Consider the following 16,499-nt stretch of genomic DNA (forward strand, 5'->3'; position numbering starts at 1 on the left):
TCTTGCATTTGCCAACTTGGCAAATTAGCTAATGTAGGTTATCCTAAGGAAGTGTGAGGCTTAGGATTTTGAACTAGAAACACTAGTGTACCCCAAATGCAATCAGAGTCTCCAATTCATGAAGCTCTTCGATTTGCAAATCAGCTTCTTTGGGGGATAACTTGATTATACCAAAGTAGGTCAGGCTCTTAACAAGATTTGAGGATTTAATGGTGACCTGATCCCTCAGGACCTGAGTTCCCAACAAGTCTAATCATACTTATTGGAAGACATTCACAAGTTCACTCAGGAGAGAACTCAACTGGTACATAATAAACAGTGTAAACGATTTACTTGCCATTCTACTTAATAAGCTGGCCAAGAACTGGGGGGAATGTTGTAGAAATGAAGCTGTCTTATCTGGACATCAACATGGAATCCTCAACGAAGATCTCCAATTTACATTCCCAGTCTCAGGAACTGCACCTTTGTCTTTATCGAAAGACAGGGCAACTCAAAGGAAGTTTTCTTGAAATGAAAAAGTGATTTTTAATTTCTGTGATACAGCGCACCTTATCATTAAATAAAACATTTCCTACAAGCCGAGCCCATGGTAATCAAATTCCAGTGAACAGGTCGGGAACATCGTCAAATCAAATTAATATAGCACTGACAATTATTAACAGGAGGAGCAGGACAATAGAAGTCAGTGGGTAAAAGACGAGAATGTTGCAGAGAGCATACAAAAACAAACCAAAAAGGGTGGGAAGTGGAAAGGAAAAACAAACCAAGAGGACAGACAGACTGACAGAATGACAGAGTGAGTGAGGAAGTGAAGTACAAGGGAAAACAAGGTTAAGAGTTAAGGAGCCATCTGAAGTCCCTGGCACAGCATGCCTGATACTAAGGGAGGAAAAATAAATAAATGAAAAGAAAACCAGAAGGAAGAAATGCTTGGGTGGGGGAAGAAAGGTGGATGCAAAGTTGGAAGGGTGATTCCATACAGCATAACTCCTAACCTAGGCTAGCGGGTGTCTGGAAGCCACGATTAGGAAGCAAAGCAGCTGGTGAAATTGCGGTGAAGCAACGCACCAGGAAACACAGAGTCGGTGTCACGTATCTACTGTGCCGCAAAAGTCAAACGAGGACATGACATCTGGTTGCTTATGTGTTAATTGCTTGTGTCTGCCCACCCCCACACCCCCACAGCCACAGGGCAGGGAATTAATTTTTATGAGGTGTTAATCTTCAAGCTGATGCCACTGGAGCCTCTTTGTTGACGCTGGCATTGGATCAGGTTTATAGATCTCTAAGACACAGAGGCCTCACCCACCAGTTCTCCACGGACCAAAGACCGCAGAGAAGGGCTCCCTTGGCGGTGATGAGTTGGCTAATAGACAGGAGTGGAAGTATGGCTGCCCTCAGCTTTCCTGTGGCCTCTTCTGCTTACTCTAGCTTTTCTTCTTTTAAAATTTTAAGGTGGTGGTAGCACTTTTTCTCTGACACCTTAACATTCTGTCTTTAGAAACAGCTGGGAAATTGCTTCTGCAAACTACAGCAGTGGGGACACATAAGGGCTAAAGGGAAAAAAAGGCAGCACGCCTACTCTCAGGGATTCTCCCGACAAGTCTTCTGTGGTGGTTATTGGGTTTGTGAACAAATGGTGGATGATGGCTCACCCTTTCTTCCTGTGTTATATAGGAACACATACATTTTCCAGGAAAATCAGTCATGGAATGGATTATTTCACGGAAATATAAAGCTAGCTCAATACAGGCCAGTGGGCAATGCAAAACCCACCAATTAAAGCCAAAGTCCATAGAATACAGATAGTGCAATAAGATTCTGTATTCACATCAGCGTTTAGTGAACGCATTACATACTTTTCACCCCAATTTCTATCTGATTTTCTTATAATTTTATACATAATATTAACTTGTTAATGTGGTAAGGGAAAAATACTTGAAGAATACAAATGATGGATTCTTGTAACTCCCTTTCCCCCTTATTATTCATACTGTGACAGGGTCCATAGGGTAAGAGTAAATTAGAGGGAGGAATTAAAAAAAAAAAAAGACAAAAGAACCTGTCCAGTTGGTGGTTGGGCCTTCGTGAGTGAAAACACTTCCGAAAGTTTACTGTTTGTCTGGAGGTGCTATAGTGAATCAGATGAAGCACATTTTTCAGTCTGATCCAGCCATGCCCAGAGACAGGGCCCTTGTCTTTTTTTAGTTCTAATTGGCCTTTAAGGTCTGGTTTTCCTTAAGGATGCAGTGTACTGGCTTTGTGAACCCAAAGCAATAAAGCAAGAGAAAGATGCTGTTGGGGATAAGTTAGAGGGATATCTTCCTCCGTGCAAGAAAGGTCAATCAGCTTTTTCAGAAGTGGGACAGTTGTCATTCTGAGGTCATTAACCCCAACATACAATTCCCCTAACAGACCACGTGCCACCCTAGCAATGGTGGTGCGTCCTCTTGTTCTCTGCACTCTTGGGAGATGTTCTCCAAGCGCTCACAAAGATTTGGGGACACTTCCGATCAAATTAAGAGTTTTCTCTTGGGATGTGTTTTGGAGGAGATGGGCAGGTGAGTTTCCATCCTTGTAACTGCTAGAGCTTGCAAGAGCCTTATTTGCCACCAGTTACAGAAGGGATATTAGTTGTAGACTGTGATGCTGTCACCCAAAAGAAAGCAGCAGCTGCCGGTGCCCTGTGTGCACGGGGCCATGGAGATCAGCTGGATGGTGAGATGGAGGCCCCTGCTTTGTTGACCCATGACCACGCTGCAGGCCTGAGTGCCATGTTCAGAGAAACATGGGGGGGGGGGGCGGCGGTCTGTGGGGCCTCTGCAAGGCTGCATGGCTTTCCTGCTCCTCTCCAGACTTCAGCCTTTTCTCCCCACTACTTAGGATGAAGGTCTTCCAAAAGAGCACCCCCAAATTTCATAGGCTCCTATGACATATTCTCTTAATGTTTACAGTGTGACCATTTCAATTTGATTGCTGGTCTGCATAGTCTTAGTGACTCAAATTTAATTCCATTAGCACTAGACTTTCTACCTAAAATAGCACAAGGCATATTTCTTTCTGTTTTCTATTTCCTTGCTCATAAGATAATGAAGTTGACTACAGTAGTGCTTCAACATCTCCAGAAAATCAGGCGAATTCAAATTTGTGCATATCATATTGTGCTGTAGAAGAGAAAGGCTTTCTCTTCGACTATATTAAATACGCGATTTTTTACTTTGTATGTCAGTCGCCTATCAGACTAAGAAGTGATGTGTTTCTTAAGTGGATGCATTTAAAAGCTTCTTTTGTTCTCCTCAGGTCCCCTGTTTGATTCCTTCAGTAGCCTTCTGTACCACTCCAACTTACCCCAAATTTAATATAACACCCTGGCCAGATCCAACCAGTGGGTCAAGTAATGTGGGAGATACATGAATTGGCAGCAGGTGAGGTGATTTTTAACCCCAAGTGAAGGCTGGAATTATAAAAGCTGCTGCTGGCTCAGCCCCGTTTCAGTAAACTAATCATAGATTGAACGTAGAGAAATCATTGTTATAGCTGTATGATCCCTTCTAAAGAAAAAGGAAATTAGTTAGGAACTGAAAGATAAGAATAGGGAGGGAAAAAGATTTAAACTCATAGGCTCTAAATTCTGCAGGCTAAAAGGAATGATGATTGGTCCATACCCATAAATTCAATCCCAAGATGCTCTGCCAATGCAGAAAGTTGACAAAACAAAAAAAAAGAAAGAAAGGGAAAAAGTTTCAGAAAAAGCAATACACTGCACTCCAAAACACATTACACATGACTATCACGGCTTTCTGTGCGTGCACTTGGAACAAGACGCGGGGGGGCCATTAACAAAGCAGTGCTCAGGTAGCTCCTTTGGGTCCACACAGGGACCCTTTCTTTTTAAGAGGCCTGCCAACACCGGCACTCTGTGTCTTTATTAACCCTTAAAAGACCTGACCGAGGGGGAAGTTGTACATCTGCACTGTTTTTTATAGTACTTCCTTGTTCGGGGACAGAAAGGCTGAACGAACTGTCTAGTCAGAAATGGCATTAGAGATAATTTCGATCCCCTCTTTGGAAAAGGCAGAAGCCAAGTTCTAGGGAGGTGAAATTTGTAATCCAAAAACACAGTGGCAGAGCCAGGAGTAGAAACCCAGAGGGTAGGAATTTGGTCTCCAAATTTTATCATGTTGACCTGGTATTTTTCAGCATTTTTAAGTAGTTTGTTCTTTTTTTTTTTGTTGTTGTTGCTTTGACTACTTGTAGAAAATAAATCTACTTCTCTCCTCCTAACCTTCCACTTTCTCCACCACTTGCATATCTCATTCACAGAAAGCAACAAATCTTCCGGACCAAAAAGCCAGAGAGAAGACTGGGACAGGGAATTGAGTTTGCTTCCATTTTTTTTTTCCTTCATATAATTCCTGTGTGGCACAAGATAACTCTCTCTTTTTCAAACTATTAAAAAAAAAAAAAAGAAAGAAAGAAAAGGGGGGGGAGGGCGATATGCTCTTGAGGTCCTAAGCTAATTTTATTACTCCCTTAAATATCACAGAGCAAAGTAGATAATAGGCCCACAGTGCTGAGCTTCTCTAAAGAAATCCTTTTCCAGGACGCCCACTCAGAACCCCTCATTAGAGCACAGGACAGAGGAAGAGGGTCTGCCCAGCAGAAGGTACTGGAAGGTTTGAGCCCACAGCCAGCAACTGGCCATCTTGGACTCCAGACTCCAGGTATGCAGCAACAGTAGAACCCGCAGGAGCTCAAATGAGAAAATGGGGAAAATGGAGCAAAAGAAAAACAAAAAACAAAAAAAACTCTCCAGAAACAATGACTTCCATTCATTGACAAAAATTATTAATCAACTTCCATCATGTGGGACCCTTTAGGACTTCACGTAGTTTTTGCATGTGAGCTGGTGGAGAGCCAGGTGGGGGAGGAGGGAGCAAATGAAACCAGGGGTCCAGAGGTCTGTGTTTTCTTCCCTTAGTTGCGCATTTGAGAGATACCAGGAAGCTCAATAATAGGAGGAGGCATTTCCTAATTTTGAAAAAATGCAGGTCAGGGTGTGTTTCTCTTACAAAAAAACATCTGGAAACGGAAAAAGTAACTCGGGGACACGTACAGGAGGTGAAGGTGCTGGGGTCGCCCTGGTTTCAGGTCCTGCCTCTACCATTTGCCTGTTCAGTGACTTGGGACAAGTTAATTTCTCACTGACAAAAAGCTTATGATACTGACACGTCTCACAGGTGACCCTGAGGAATAAAGGAGACGCTGTGGGAGAGTCATGTGCCTTCTGAAACGCCATGAACTATGGCGGCCAGCAGCACCGGGGCGAAGCAAACGCATCTGAAGACCTATCTTGGGCTACTTGCTCCGTCCAGGATTACTTTTTTACTAATTTCATGCCTAGGAAAATTCTGAATGGGTATATTCAAGAATACAGTCTTTAGAAACTTCCCACTCCTTCAGGAAATAAAACTCCCAGATAAAAAAAAAAAAGAAAGAAAATCAAATACTAAATATAGTAACAACGATAATGGGGGGGGGGTGCTATAAATCTATGGAGCCCTGGTGACATAGTGGTTAAGCACTGGGCTGGTAATCAAAAGGTCTGCAGTTGGAATCCACCCACCACTCCCTGGGAACCCTATGGGGCAGTTCTACTCTGTCCTTGAGGGTCGTTAGCAGTCAGAATCGACTCAACAGCAATGAGTTGTTGATGCTGTTTATAAATCTATATTTATAAGAGTCTCTCCGTACTCCAGAGTACACAGGCAAAGAATCTAAATTTTCCATCAATTGAAAACCCAGTGTTGGTGGGTGTGGGGAGGGTTTGCACAAAGTTCATAGCAAAAAAATAATTTATTCAAATCCAAATGAATTTCATTGCCTCAGGGCAACACTCAATTTGTCAGCTTTACTTTTTTTTTTTTTTGGTCCTTTGCTTCCTTCATATACGCTTTGGAAAATCAAGGTGAAAAAACTCATTTTCCAAGGAAGTTGATAATAAATTTCTTATACATCCCCATGAGGGTGTATGGCCATTTTTCTCCCTGCCCTCTCTCTCTATTACCTTTTCCTCCCACTAATCAGTAATATTTTAAGGGTTAATAGCAAGACATAACTGCGTAAACTCTTTGCAGTGAACCATGACTCCAGGCCTACGTGAACACTGCGATCATACGTATTAGTTGCGTAGAAAGCTTGGTTAAGTCTCCAATAAAATTAGTGGCATGCCCATGCATACATATTACTGCATTTACCGTTTTATAGGTAAGTCTGTGAGCCTAACTATAATTTCATTTCATGGGAAGTCATTTGTATCAGGCAGCTCCAATGTCAAATAATTCAATGGGAAATTGGTACTTAAAATGGGCATGTCTTCTGGCCATAAGCCGTAACAAGGAAACAAGCAAGGAAAACATGCATCAGTCATCCTAGACCTGGAGCAAATGCTGCTGTCATTTATTTGTACTATTGGTAGCTATATTTCTTTCATTGTGACTCAAGAAAAGCAGAGTCCACACACACTTTTCACTTTATGAAGAGGTTATTCCTTTCTACCTAATCTAATGTTGGTATAGGGCTCATTATGTATTACATGCTTCCTATTGAACTGGTCTGGCCACGGCATTTTTCAAATTAAATTAATAATTCAAAACCACAAAGGTTACTGTAAACAATTTAGTTTCCCTTTCTACATGTGATTTCCTGCTGTGCACTAAGCAATATAAAAAATTAATTTAAATCTAAAGAGTCTTCAGAAACTATTCAATATTGACTCACTAATCCTTTGCCTTAGGAATTTTTAATTGTTTGGAGAAAAGTGATTAACCTGTAGGTTAATTTCAACTTTCAATTTCATTAGAAGAAAAGAAAAATAAAGCTTTTTTTTTTTTTTAAACCAAGATTATCCATCCATGGAGATATGGTTTCTGTTTAAGTTTGAAGACATTCAGGGTTTTATTCTTTAACATCTTGGGGCTGCTCTTGCAAGTGATCTCAAAGACATACGTGTAGTCTTAACTTTCTACACCCCTGAGGTTTCTATAGGAGTTCTATCAACATCAATTCTAAATGGGACCCAATTAGCACCTGATTTTTAATTTTAGACTTACCTTTATAAATGTAGATAGGTTTTTTTTTTTTTTCACATATTCCAATCCATATTGCTACTGAGCCCTTTGAAAGGTAAGAGGTAAATTTCTCTTTTCTCCCAAGACTCCACGTGCATAGCACACGAGCACACAGACACACACACACACGGAGTAAAATCTCAGTTACAGTTGGAATTTATGAGAATTCTGTCGTGGGTGGAAAAAAATAGTGCGCCTTTATTTTACCGTCAGCAAGGTAAACATGTTTGAGAGATAAACGAATAATCGCAACAGGTTTTTAAAGAATTTCGTAATCAATACAAGTAATTTGTACACTAGTAATGTATGATTAAAAACTACTTTTAAGGTTACCTACTTTGAGAATGTACTTAAAAGTTCTAAAGTTGTACTCTTTAAAAATAGTAATTTGGGTTGCTCTGTAATTAGTTTCTGTTATATATTAACTTCTATATGACATATTTAGTCCATACTGTTTCTAACTATTGAAGCTGTGTATACTTTTTTTTCTCTATAAATTGATTATAGATTTCCTGCACCCTGGTGGTACAGTGGTTAAGAGCTACGGCTGCTAAGCAAAAGGTCGGCAGTTTAATTCTACCAGCCAGTCCTTGGAAACCCTATGGGGCAGTTCTACTCTGTCTTATGGCGTCACTTTAAGTCAGAATTGATTTGACAGTAACAGGTTTGTACACACACACACACACACACACCCACCCCACCATTATCCTTTCAACTAGGAATTCTGTGTCAAGATAGGTCAAATTTAAGGCTGACTAGCCTTGACGATATTTTCCTAGAAACTATAATTAATAGGTTTTATTTCAGGACAAATTGCTGCCTTCAAGAAAGCCATATAAAATATACATTTGCTCCTTTCTTTCACATTTTAAATCAGTTTTTATAAATCAATAAATGCCCTCACAGGACATTCTAACCAGCATCATTGTATGAAATCCTAATAATATATGTTACGTGCTAATAAACATTTGACAATATCGTACGTTCTTTTAGAATGTTTTTCTTCAACTGAAAACGTGGTTTGGTAAGTTCTATAACGCTTCTTTCTGAAGCCGGGGGATATTTTTCTTTTAAATTTTAACTTATGTTTTCCAGACTTTCTGAATACAAATGCTTAAATTTGAAAAGTGGACACTGTGGCAACACTTTCTATCCTTTTTGTGTCCTTAATTGCTACTTGAACAAAGTTCTAAAGAGCAGCAACAAGGTCCTTATTTTTCTGCCTTCTATGTGTGGCTATGCAGCGATAAAAATTGAGATGTTCAGACACAGAGGTTAGAAAATTGTTCACGAGACAGCTTTGGAAAGCACTTTCTGATTGGAAGCCCTTCCTCTTCCAGATACACGCTATCAGGGTCGTTACCTGTTTTGTTCACAAATGGGCTTCCTAGCAAGTGTGTTAAATCAGGTTAAATACAAACACTGCCTTCCTGGATGCTTCCCCAAAGTGTCATTTAAAGCTTAGTAAAGGATTATTTAAGGAATCACACTCTGAAACTCAGAAACACATAGTGGCTATTTTTAAGTGATGTCTTACGAAAAAGAAAATGGTCTAAAGGAGAAGTTGAGAATATTTTCTCTGGTTACTATTGCCAGGTCTAACTCCATTGCTATTCTGGAAAATACCTTTGGTTTTAACGCTTTTCTCTACATAGTGCCCCTCGTTGCCTTCAGTTCCCAATGAAATTCTCTATAACACCAAAAATAATTATAACTTAAACAGTCAGAATTTTCATTAAATTTTAAAATATAATTTTATTGTATTTATATGGTCACAATTGATTTGCTAAATCTATGTTTTTGAATACAAACACATTTCTAAAAGGAATGGCTTTAATGTGGTAAATAAAATTTCATTTTTCCCCTTTCTATTTTTAGTTTCCATCTTATCTACCTTTGAAAAATTAATCTGGAGCCATGGAGAGAAAAATTATGTCTGTTAAAGGCATTACTATTTAAACATTTGTGAATAAAGTGAAGATTGTGTTTGAAAATTTAACAATATTATCAATTTTCACAACTCAAAGTGGCCTATAACATAATCTTTGATATACAGCTCATATAAATACCTAAGAAGTGCCAACTCACTAAACAAATGATTAAATACTATGGGTCTAATTTCCCCAGAATGCATTATGGAATTTATCTCCTATAACTGTTAATATTGAGTTCCAGAACCTTACACTTTGCATGCATCTAGACAGGAGTAATCTCTGATTCGTTTAGGGCTCCAAAATGACCACCTCATAGCACTGTTATGTCAACTTAAAGTACAATAACCTATGTGAAATACTTTTCATGGTGCACAACTGACCATCTGCATCAGGGGTGGGCAACCTATGGCTGTTGGGCAAATTCAGCCCACTGCCTGTTTTGTACATGTATTGTCTACAGTTGTTTTTGTGCTACAATGGCAGAGTTAAGTAGTTGTGACAAGTGACTGTATCACCTGTGAATCCTAAAATACTATCTGACCATTTACAGAAAATTTTGCTGACTCTTGATCTAATTGAATTATATGGAATCTGCTTTGAATACAATGTTTTGAAAGCTCCAGGATCAAAAGCTAATAATCCCAGTTCACAAGAGAAGGACAAAAATATATTCTAGTTATCCATGCAATTATGTAAAATTTGCATTGGGTGTTATAGGAATGACGGTCAGAACTTCAGGAAGCCACAAAAGCCCATCAGAATTTCACAGTTTTGCATTTAAAAATATATATATTCTAGAGTTGAGCTTTATATTTCAAAATAAGTAATAAATATTAAAAAAAATTTTTTTTTCCCTAAGGTTACCTTCAAAACCAATACCAAAAAATTCTTTGGTTGTTTAAACTAGTCCTAAATTACCTCAATTACTCCCTAAGCAATATGAATGAAAGCCAAGATTCCTATTTGCTGGGAAATGTTTGTTTTTAATTTTCCTACTCAGTGCTTTTTTTATACCTAAATGCAAACTGTTTGGTTAATGAAGAGAAACACCTGAACTCTTTTTGTTATGTTTATTTGTTATAAACAACACATTCTCAACCAAAATTAACTTACCATCATTTCGGCTGTTATGGGTTACAACTTAGCAACCTCCTTTTCTGAATGTTGTCATTTTATAAAGAAGATGAACTGTTTAGTGGAATGATTTTATTTTATCAATAAAAGTGAGACTTTTAAATGCCTTTATTGTAATTTCACTGCTTGAGATGGACTATCGTTTTTGTATCACATTCTTCAGTATCAGTTTCAGAGACATCTGGAGCCTGACACACCTACTAGTAACTCAGAGCGAACTAGTGACGAACAGAGGAAGTGATACAACTGCTTTTGTTAAAGTTCTCATGCGACAGGCAGAGGCAGTCAGTATGAGACCTGGTAAAACACATCTAGCTCTAGGTGAGATCGGAGGGGAGATGCAGCAACAAGAAAGCAGCACCAACTGAGCATGCTCCTATTCAGGCAGAGACAGAAAGGGAGTGGACGTACTGTAGAAGCTGGCCATTACGTAGTTTTGGCAGCGATCACCAGTAAACTCATTTGGGCACCTGAGAGAAGAAACAAAAAAACAATGGTAGAAAAAACAGAGAAAAAAGAGAAGAGGTGAATATATGCTAGAAAGAAGCTCCTTCAGTGTCAATTGATTGAACTTGGTGAGTTCACCCTCAGGAACCGAATCGTTGCACTAATCATGGCTTTCAGACTCTGGCATTTCCCCCAAATGATTAAAATTCTGGACAAAATACAATGCTTGGGTTTGTAAGACAGAAAGATACAAGTCTTTCAAATGGCTGCTTTCCTTCAAAGACAGCCATTTAATTAAATCTGGTTTATTCATCTCAGTTTTCCATTTAATAGCTTTGGTCAAAAATGTTGAAAGAAAAAAAAAAGTTTTTTTTCTTTTTTGGTTGGCTTGCCTGCCATGGTTGCCAGCATCAGTGGCCATCCTGACTGGTCATTCTTTTAAAAGTACGACCTTCAGACAGTCAATCAAGGTCATACTGAATGGGTTTATGCCCTGAGTGGTGCAACCATAATTAGAACAAAAGGAATCAGTTACAACTGAGCTTAAAAACACCAAGTGGTAGTGACTGTTGCTGTAGTTTGGGGAGAAAGCAAATTTCAGATTATTTTAACATACTTTCTTGGTTTTGGACTTTCATGGGCACATTCTCAGTACATCTTGCTCCAGTGAATCCAGGTTGGCACCTAGAGGGCAAAAATGTGATAAGCAATAGAACGCTAAAGACACTGAACTTTCAGACTGGCAACTTTCCTCCTATGGAATATGGAGATTCCTACAAATGACCTGGTTACTGAACAACATAAAGAAAAAGAAAAGACAAACATTTAGAAAACCATGTCCCATGAAATCTGTGGGTTATAGATTTGTGTTGTTGTTTACGATTCAGTCTTCAAAAGATCAGTTAACTGAAATTTAACTGAAGTGAGGCCGGCAAGTCGAACAGGGATGGCAGGGTATGGGCAACTAGGCCTTTCTCCCTTGGGCATGATCTTATTTAGCACGGAGCACTGACTCCTAGTATGTTAAAAGAGCATTTTCAATAAGAATTTATATGATTCCATGCACAATCTTTACTAAATGACCTGAGCTGCTGCTTTTCTATATACCCAATTTTGTACATATTTCATAGTTATTTTTATACAAATGGCCAACTCTGGATACGGTTAATGCAATGAATCTACACAACAAATGAAAACACTTTTATACTCTAGTTAATTACCGTCAAGAAAAAGTAAACCTTTTCCCCCCTTTTTAAATAGTGATCCATATTAAGTCTCATTTTTTTTATCCTGAAAGTAGAATTAGATTCTTATCAGTACAAATTCCACTTAACCAGATTAGCCCAAATCAAAGACTAATGCATTTTTAAATTTCAAACAATTATTCTTCTGCTACAGCATTTAATAATCGTCATTTTGTATTTCAGGAAAAGCTATTTTAAAATTATTTTTAAAAACTTACATTTTATTCACTCACATGTATTTACATACTGAAATTCCAAAATGTTGATATAATATTGCTCTTCAGGTCGTGTCATGGAGCTGTGCTTAAATATGGAAGTCCTTTATAATCAATCTCTTTGTTGCTATTGCCTTGCTAACTGAGCACTTGGGAATGGATTCATTCTATCCAATATAATGTTCTAATAAATAGGGCCATCGAAAGGTTCTAGGAAGTAAATGCACTTATGCAAAGCATCTGTCTAATACAATATATACTTAGTGATTTACACACAATCTTTCCTTCTCAAGAGCAAATAAATGTCCATATATAAGAACAGGCACTATTTTTTCAGCCTTAAACAGCTGTGAATGTAACTATTCATTGATAGTAATATAGGGCTAATATCCTTTCATTTCCCTTCAAGCCAAACTCAGTACTAAAAAACTGTTGTCCAGTGATTTGGTATATATACTTCATGTAGAACGGCCTACAAAATAAAATGCTAGTGGTTCCTGATCTTCTACCCCATGAGTACTTGTGTAATTTACAGCATAATTATCATCATTACTAGTAAGATCAATAATCCTAACAACAAATATTTTGTATTGATGTAGCCCTTCTGAACCCTTCAAAACACCTAGATAAATGAACTGGTTATTTCCGGTTAGAATACATTTGCCGCAGTGAACAGAGGAAGATCTATCCAAAGAGCTGTGTGTATAAGAACTATATAACCTATGAGGGTGGACCACTTCTCATGAAAATGTCATTCTACGTGCTTCAGTAAGAATGTCTTCACAGATACATGAGAACAACACATGCAGACTAGCTTTCCACAAAACATAGATGACATAATTTTTGAAGTCAAAGTAAATGGTTTTTTTATTTTTATTTCTGAAGCAGGACTAAAAATCCATATAAAAGACCAAAAAACTAAACCCACTGCTGTCGAGTCAACTCTGACTCAAAATAAATCCGTATAAATAACATTAAAAAAAAACCCGTTGCCATCGAGTTGATTCCAACTAATAGTGACCCTGTAGGACAGAGTAGAGCTGCCCCACAGAGTTTTCAAGGAGCGTCTGGTGGATTCGACCTGCTGATCTTTTGGTTTGCAGCTGCAGCACTTAACCACTACGCCACCAGAGTTTCCATATAGATATATAAAAACCAAAAAAACCAAACCCAGTGCCGTCGAGTCGGTTCCGACTCGTAGCGACCCTATAGGACAGAGTAGAACCACCCCCATAGAGTTTCCAAGGAGCGCCTGGCACATTCGAACTGCTGACCCTTTGGTTAACAGTTGTAGCACTTAACCACTATGCCACCAGGGTTTCCATATAAAAAAAAAAATAGTGATGTATAAATAAGTGGGAAATTCCACAACTAATCATGACATTAACAAATAGCTCAGGAATCAGGAACCCCTTAAGAGAAATGATGCATTTATTTATAAAATGTCATTTAAACATCTTGGATGCAAAAAGTTGTGTGATCAGCAAGCACAGGGCAAGAAGGTAAATGCAGTCAAAAATCTTACCCACTTAGTTTTCTAATGACTACAAACTTCTGACAAGATATTTCCCAGAAAACAAGGAGGGCAGAAGAGTGGTTTATCTGCACAACAAGATCACACAGAATTTTTGGTACAGTAATGCTTAGAACTATTCGAGGTGCATGAATCCTTTTTGGAACTATCAGCTGTATCTGAACTAGAACTAGCCTTTCGCTAATGCTTATCTTCACTTGGAGAATGAATTTTCTCAGTGGAAAGCCATGGTGTGGTCCATGGACCACGAGCATCCACATCTCCTGGGAGCTTGTTAACAGAAATGCAGAATTTCACACCCCCATCCAGAATAAGAATCTGCATTTTAACAAGATTCCCAAGAGACTGACATGCCCATTGAAATGTAAGAAGTAAAAAATCCTGGCAGCAGAATATCCTACTTCTTGGGCATGCGCAGGCCGTTTAGTTTTGCTCAGCTTCAGTGTCTATCAGTGATAAAATGAAGGGATTTAACTAAAGGATTTTCAAAAGTCTCTTTTACCGTTAAAATTCTCTCAATCGACACTCATCCTAACACGTGGAATTACTGGGAGTGAATGCGAGATCATTCCGTCTGAATACGCTACCAGTCAGGAATGCCAGAACTCAAGGACTTTGAAAAATCACATTTGAGAGGACGGATTTTTAAGACAATCATGGAGGAAAAACAAATCGTAAAGATCCGTTGCTCTGCAATTGAAGTATTTGTAGACAGCAGTCATTCTGTAACTGCTGTGGGTATCTAGAACTGTTGCCAAGTCAGATGGAAGGAAGCTGAGGCTGATTGGAATAGTTTCTGCACAAGCAAATTGTAGACTGCATTGATTGTATAGAGAAGTCATATGCAAATGAAAACCCATCTGATCTATAAGCTCTGATTAAATTCTATGGAGTCACTTCCAAAAGAATAGGAAGAATGTCTGGCTTCTGACATATTTCTATATTAGCATTTGCTGTTAAGTATGCTATCCAATCAATCACTTTCTTGGGAGATAAGAGTATGTTAAATTTAATCTGATTTTAACAATATGCTTTGGCATGAGTCTGAGAAAATTCCAAGAATTTTACTTCTTAGAAAAACACATGGGTATGAATAATAATCAAGCACCTGTTGTGTTATATATATATGTATCTATATACATATTTTTTTTCATTGAGATCAGAAGATGGGATTTTTCTGGGTTTTATTTTAGCATCTGCTCTTAATGTGATGAGCAATCTTTAGTCCACATTTGTTCTTAATGGGATGAAAATTCTCCAGCTTCATGAACAGTTCTGTCTGAGCTTAGGCATCACTTGCTCCAACTAACCCTTTCCTAACTTCTACCTTGCCATCTCCCTGCTTCCCGGCCCTAAGCTCTGAGGTTTTGATCCCCTCTGCAGCTCTCTCATTGCAAACTGTCCTGATACCTTTCACTACACTGACCTAACAGCTGTTTCTGTATTTTTCACCTTTACTAGATGATAATGAGCTTGAGGACAGTGACCGTATTTTGATCATTTTGTATCGCTAATGCTTAGCACAGTGCCTGGCTCATAAAGGGTACTCATATCATCAACTGAGATGGGATCAGATGGCAATGTTCAATAAAGAACTGTATCAAAAGAGATTTTCATATAGTCAATTGGTATGCCAAGTATAGGTCAATATTGAACTTTTGTCTTTTATTTTAATAATTTATAATAGAATCTCCTCTGTGCACTCTCAGTTTTTTTTTTTTTTTTAAATAGAACACCTAGGGTCCTCCTCACAGACCTCTTTCCCTCAAATAAAAACCTTTAACATTGTATCTGCAATCCTGAAAAGACTCTATTATTCTTCACATGTCTATCACCTAGAGTTTACATCCTGTTACTGAAATACCATTTTACTGAGGATTCAATAAACCAGTACAATCTACTGACCAAGATTCCTGGCACAACACCAATAAAATAAAAACCTGTTCTTAATAATAACCTTGATATACTGTTAATATCCTGATACGTTTGTTATATATCCTTACTCATGAATTTGGAGCCCTGGTGGAACGGTGGCTAAAAACTCGGTTGCTAACCAAAAGGTCGGCAGTTTGAATTCACCAGCTGCTCCTCGGAAACCCTAGGGGGCAGTTCTACTCTGTCCTATAGGGTCGCTATGAGTCAGAATTGACTTGATGGCAATGAGTTTTTGTTTTAATTTTATAAACTATTGCTAATTTATGGTCAATTTATAAACCATCCTTAGAGCTGCTTTTTTTTCTCATTCCTTATTTCTCGGTTTCATTAGTTTTCATTAGGCCTCCCTTGTTCAGGCAAACAAAGGCAGAAACTGCTTACCTGATACTCTCTCTCTCTTTAGTCGTCATTCCACAGTCAAATATTTGGACAGTCAAAAAATACCTTGACTAAAAAGGAAGAGTCCCCAATGTCTTTCTGCTCTTCCTCAACACTTCCACAACAACTCTGAAATAATCTTTTCTGGTGTCTACGTTTACGTATCTTAAATAATGGAAATGTCAACACATATATATTGAGGAGGATCAGTGGGCTTAAGTGACAGACATCAAGGCCTTTTGCTCTCACTCTGTAAATTAAGAGTCTGCAGCATATACACTAGGGCTGTTAGTTCAAATAGTGCTGCTCTGTTTTCCTACACTGTCATATTGCAAACACTGACTTTTCTCACCTTTTAGCCTACTTGGCATTCTTGCCAGAAATTGCCCACTCACTGGCTGAGTGTCTGTGGTGTTAATTCTTCTTTCCTAAGTGTACAGCTACTACTGGCCTACATTTTTCCAAGATGAACCTCATTCTGTTATCTACCTTCATGTTAAATTTTCTCAGGTTTGTATATGCTTTTCTAATTTGTGTTTTAGTGT

At 38.4% G+C, this 16,499-nt stretch overlaps 1 protein-coding gene across 15 annotated transcripts in view; it reads right to left on the reverse strand.

Annotated features, from left to right (window-relative positions):
• The window catches only part of NRG1 (neuregulin 1), a 1,186,330-nt gene that overhangs the window by 13,943 nt on the left and 1,155,888 nt on the right, over positions 1 to 16,499 (reverse strand). For 8 of the 15 annotated variants that reach the window (XM_064272829.1, XM_064272825.1, XM_064272827.1 and 5 more), the window contains one exon: positions 11,265 to 11,332. The exons of 1 other annotated variant lie outside the window; for it this stretch is intronic. In XM_064272829.1, coding sequence (XP_064128899.1) covers positions 11,265 to 11,332 — 68 coding nt within the window. Of the gene's footprint in view, positions 1 to 5,913; positions 10,672 to 11,264; positions 11,333 to 16,499 lie in introns of those variants that run through there. 6 more of the 15 variants (XM_064272830.1, XM_010592464.3, XM_064272824.1 and 3 more) reach the window with 3 other exon arrangements.

The sequence above is a fragment of the Loxodonta africana genome, chromosome 19 (genome assembly GCF_030014295.1).
Source record: "Loxodonta africana isolate mLoxAfr1 chromosome 19, mLoxAfr1.hap2, whole genome shotgun sequence".
Classification (NCBI taxonomy): Eukaryota; Metazoa; Chordata; class Mammalia; order Proboscidea; family Elephantidae; genus Loxodonta; species Loxodonta africana.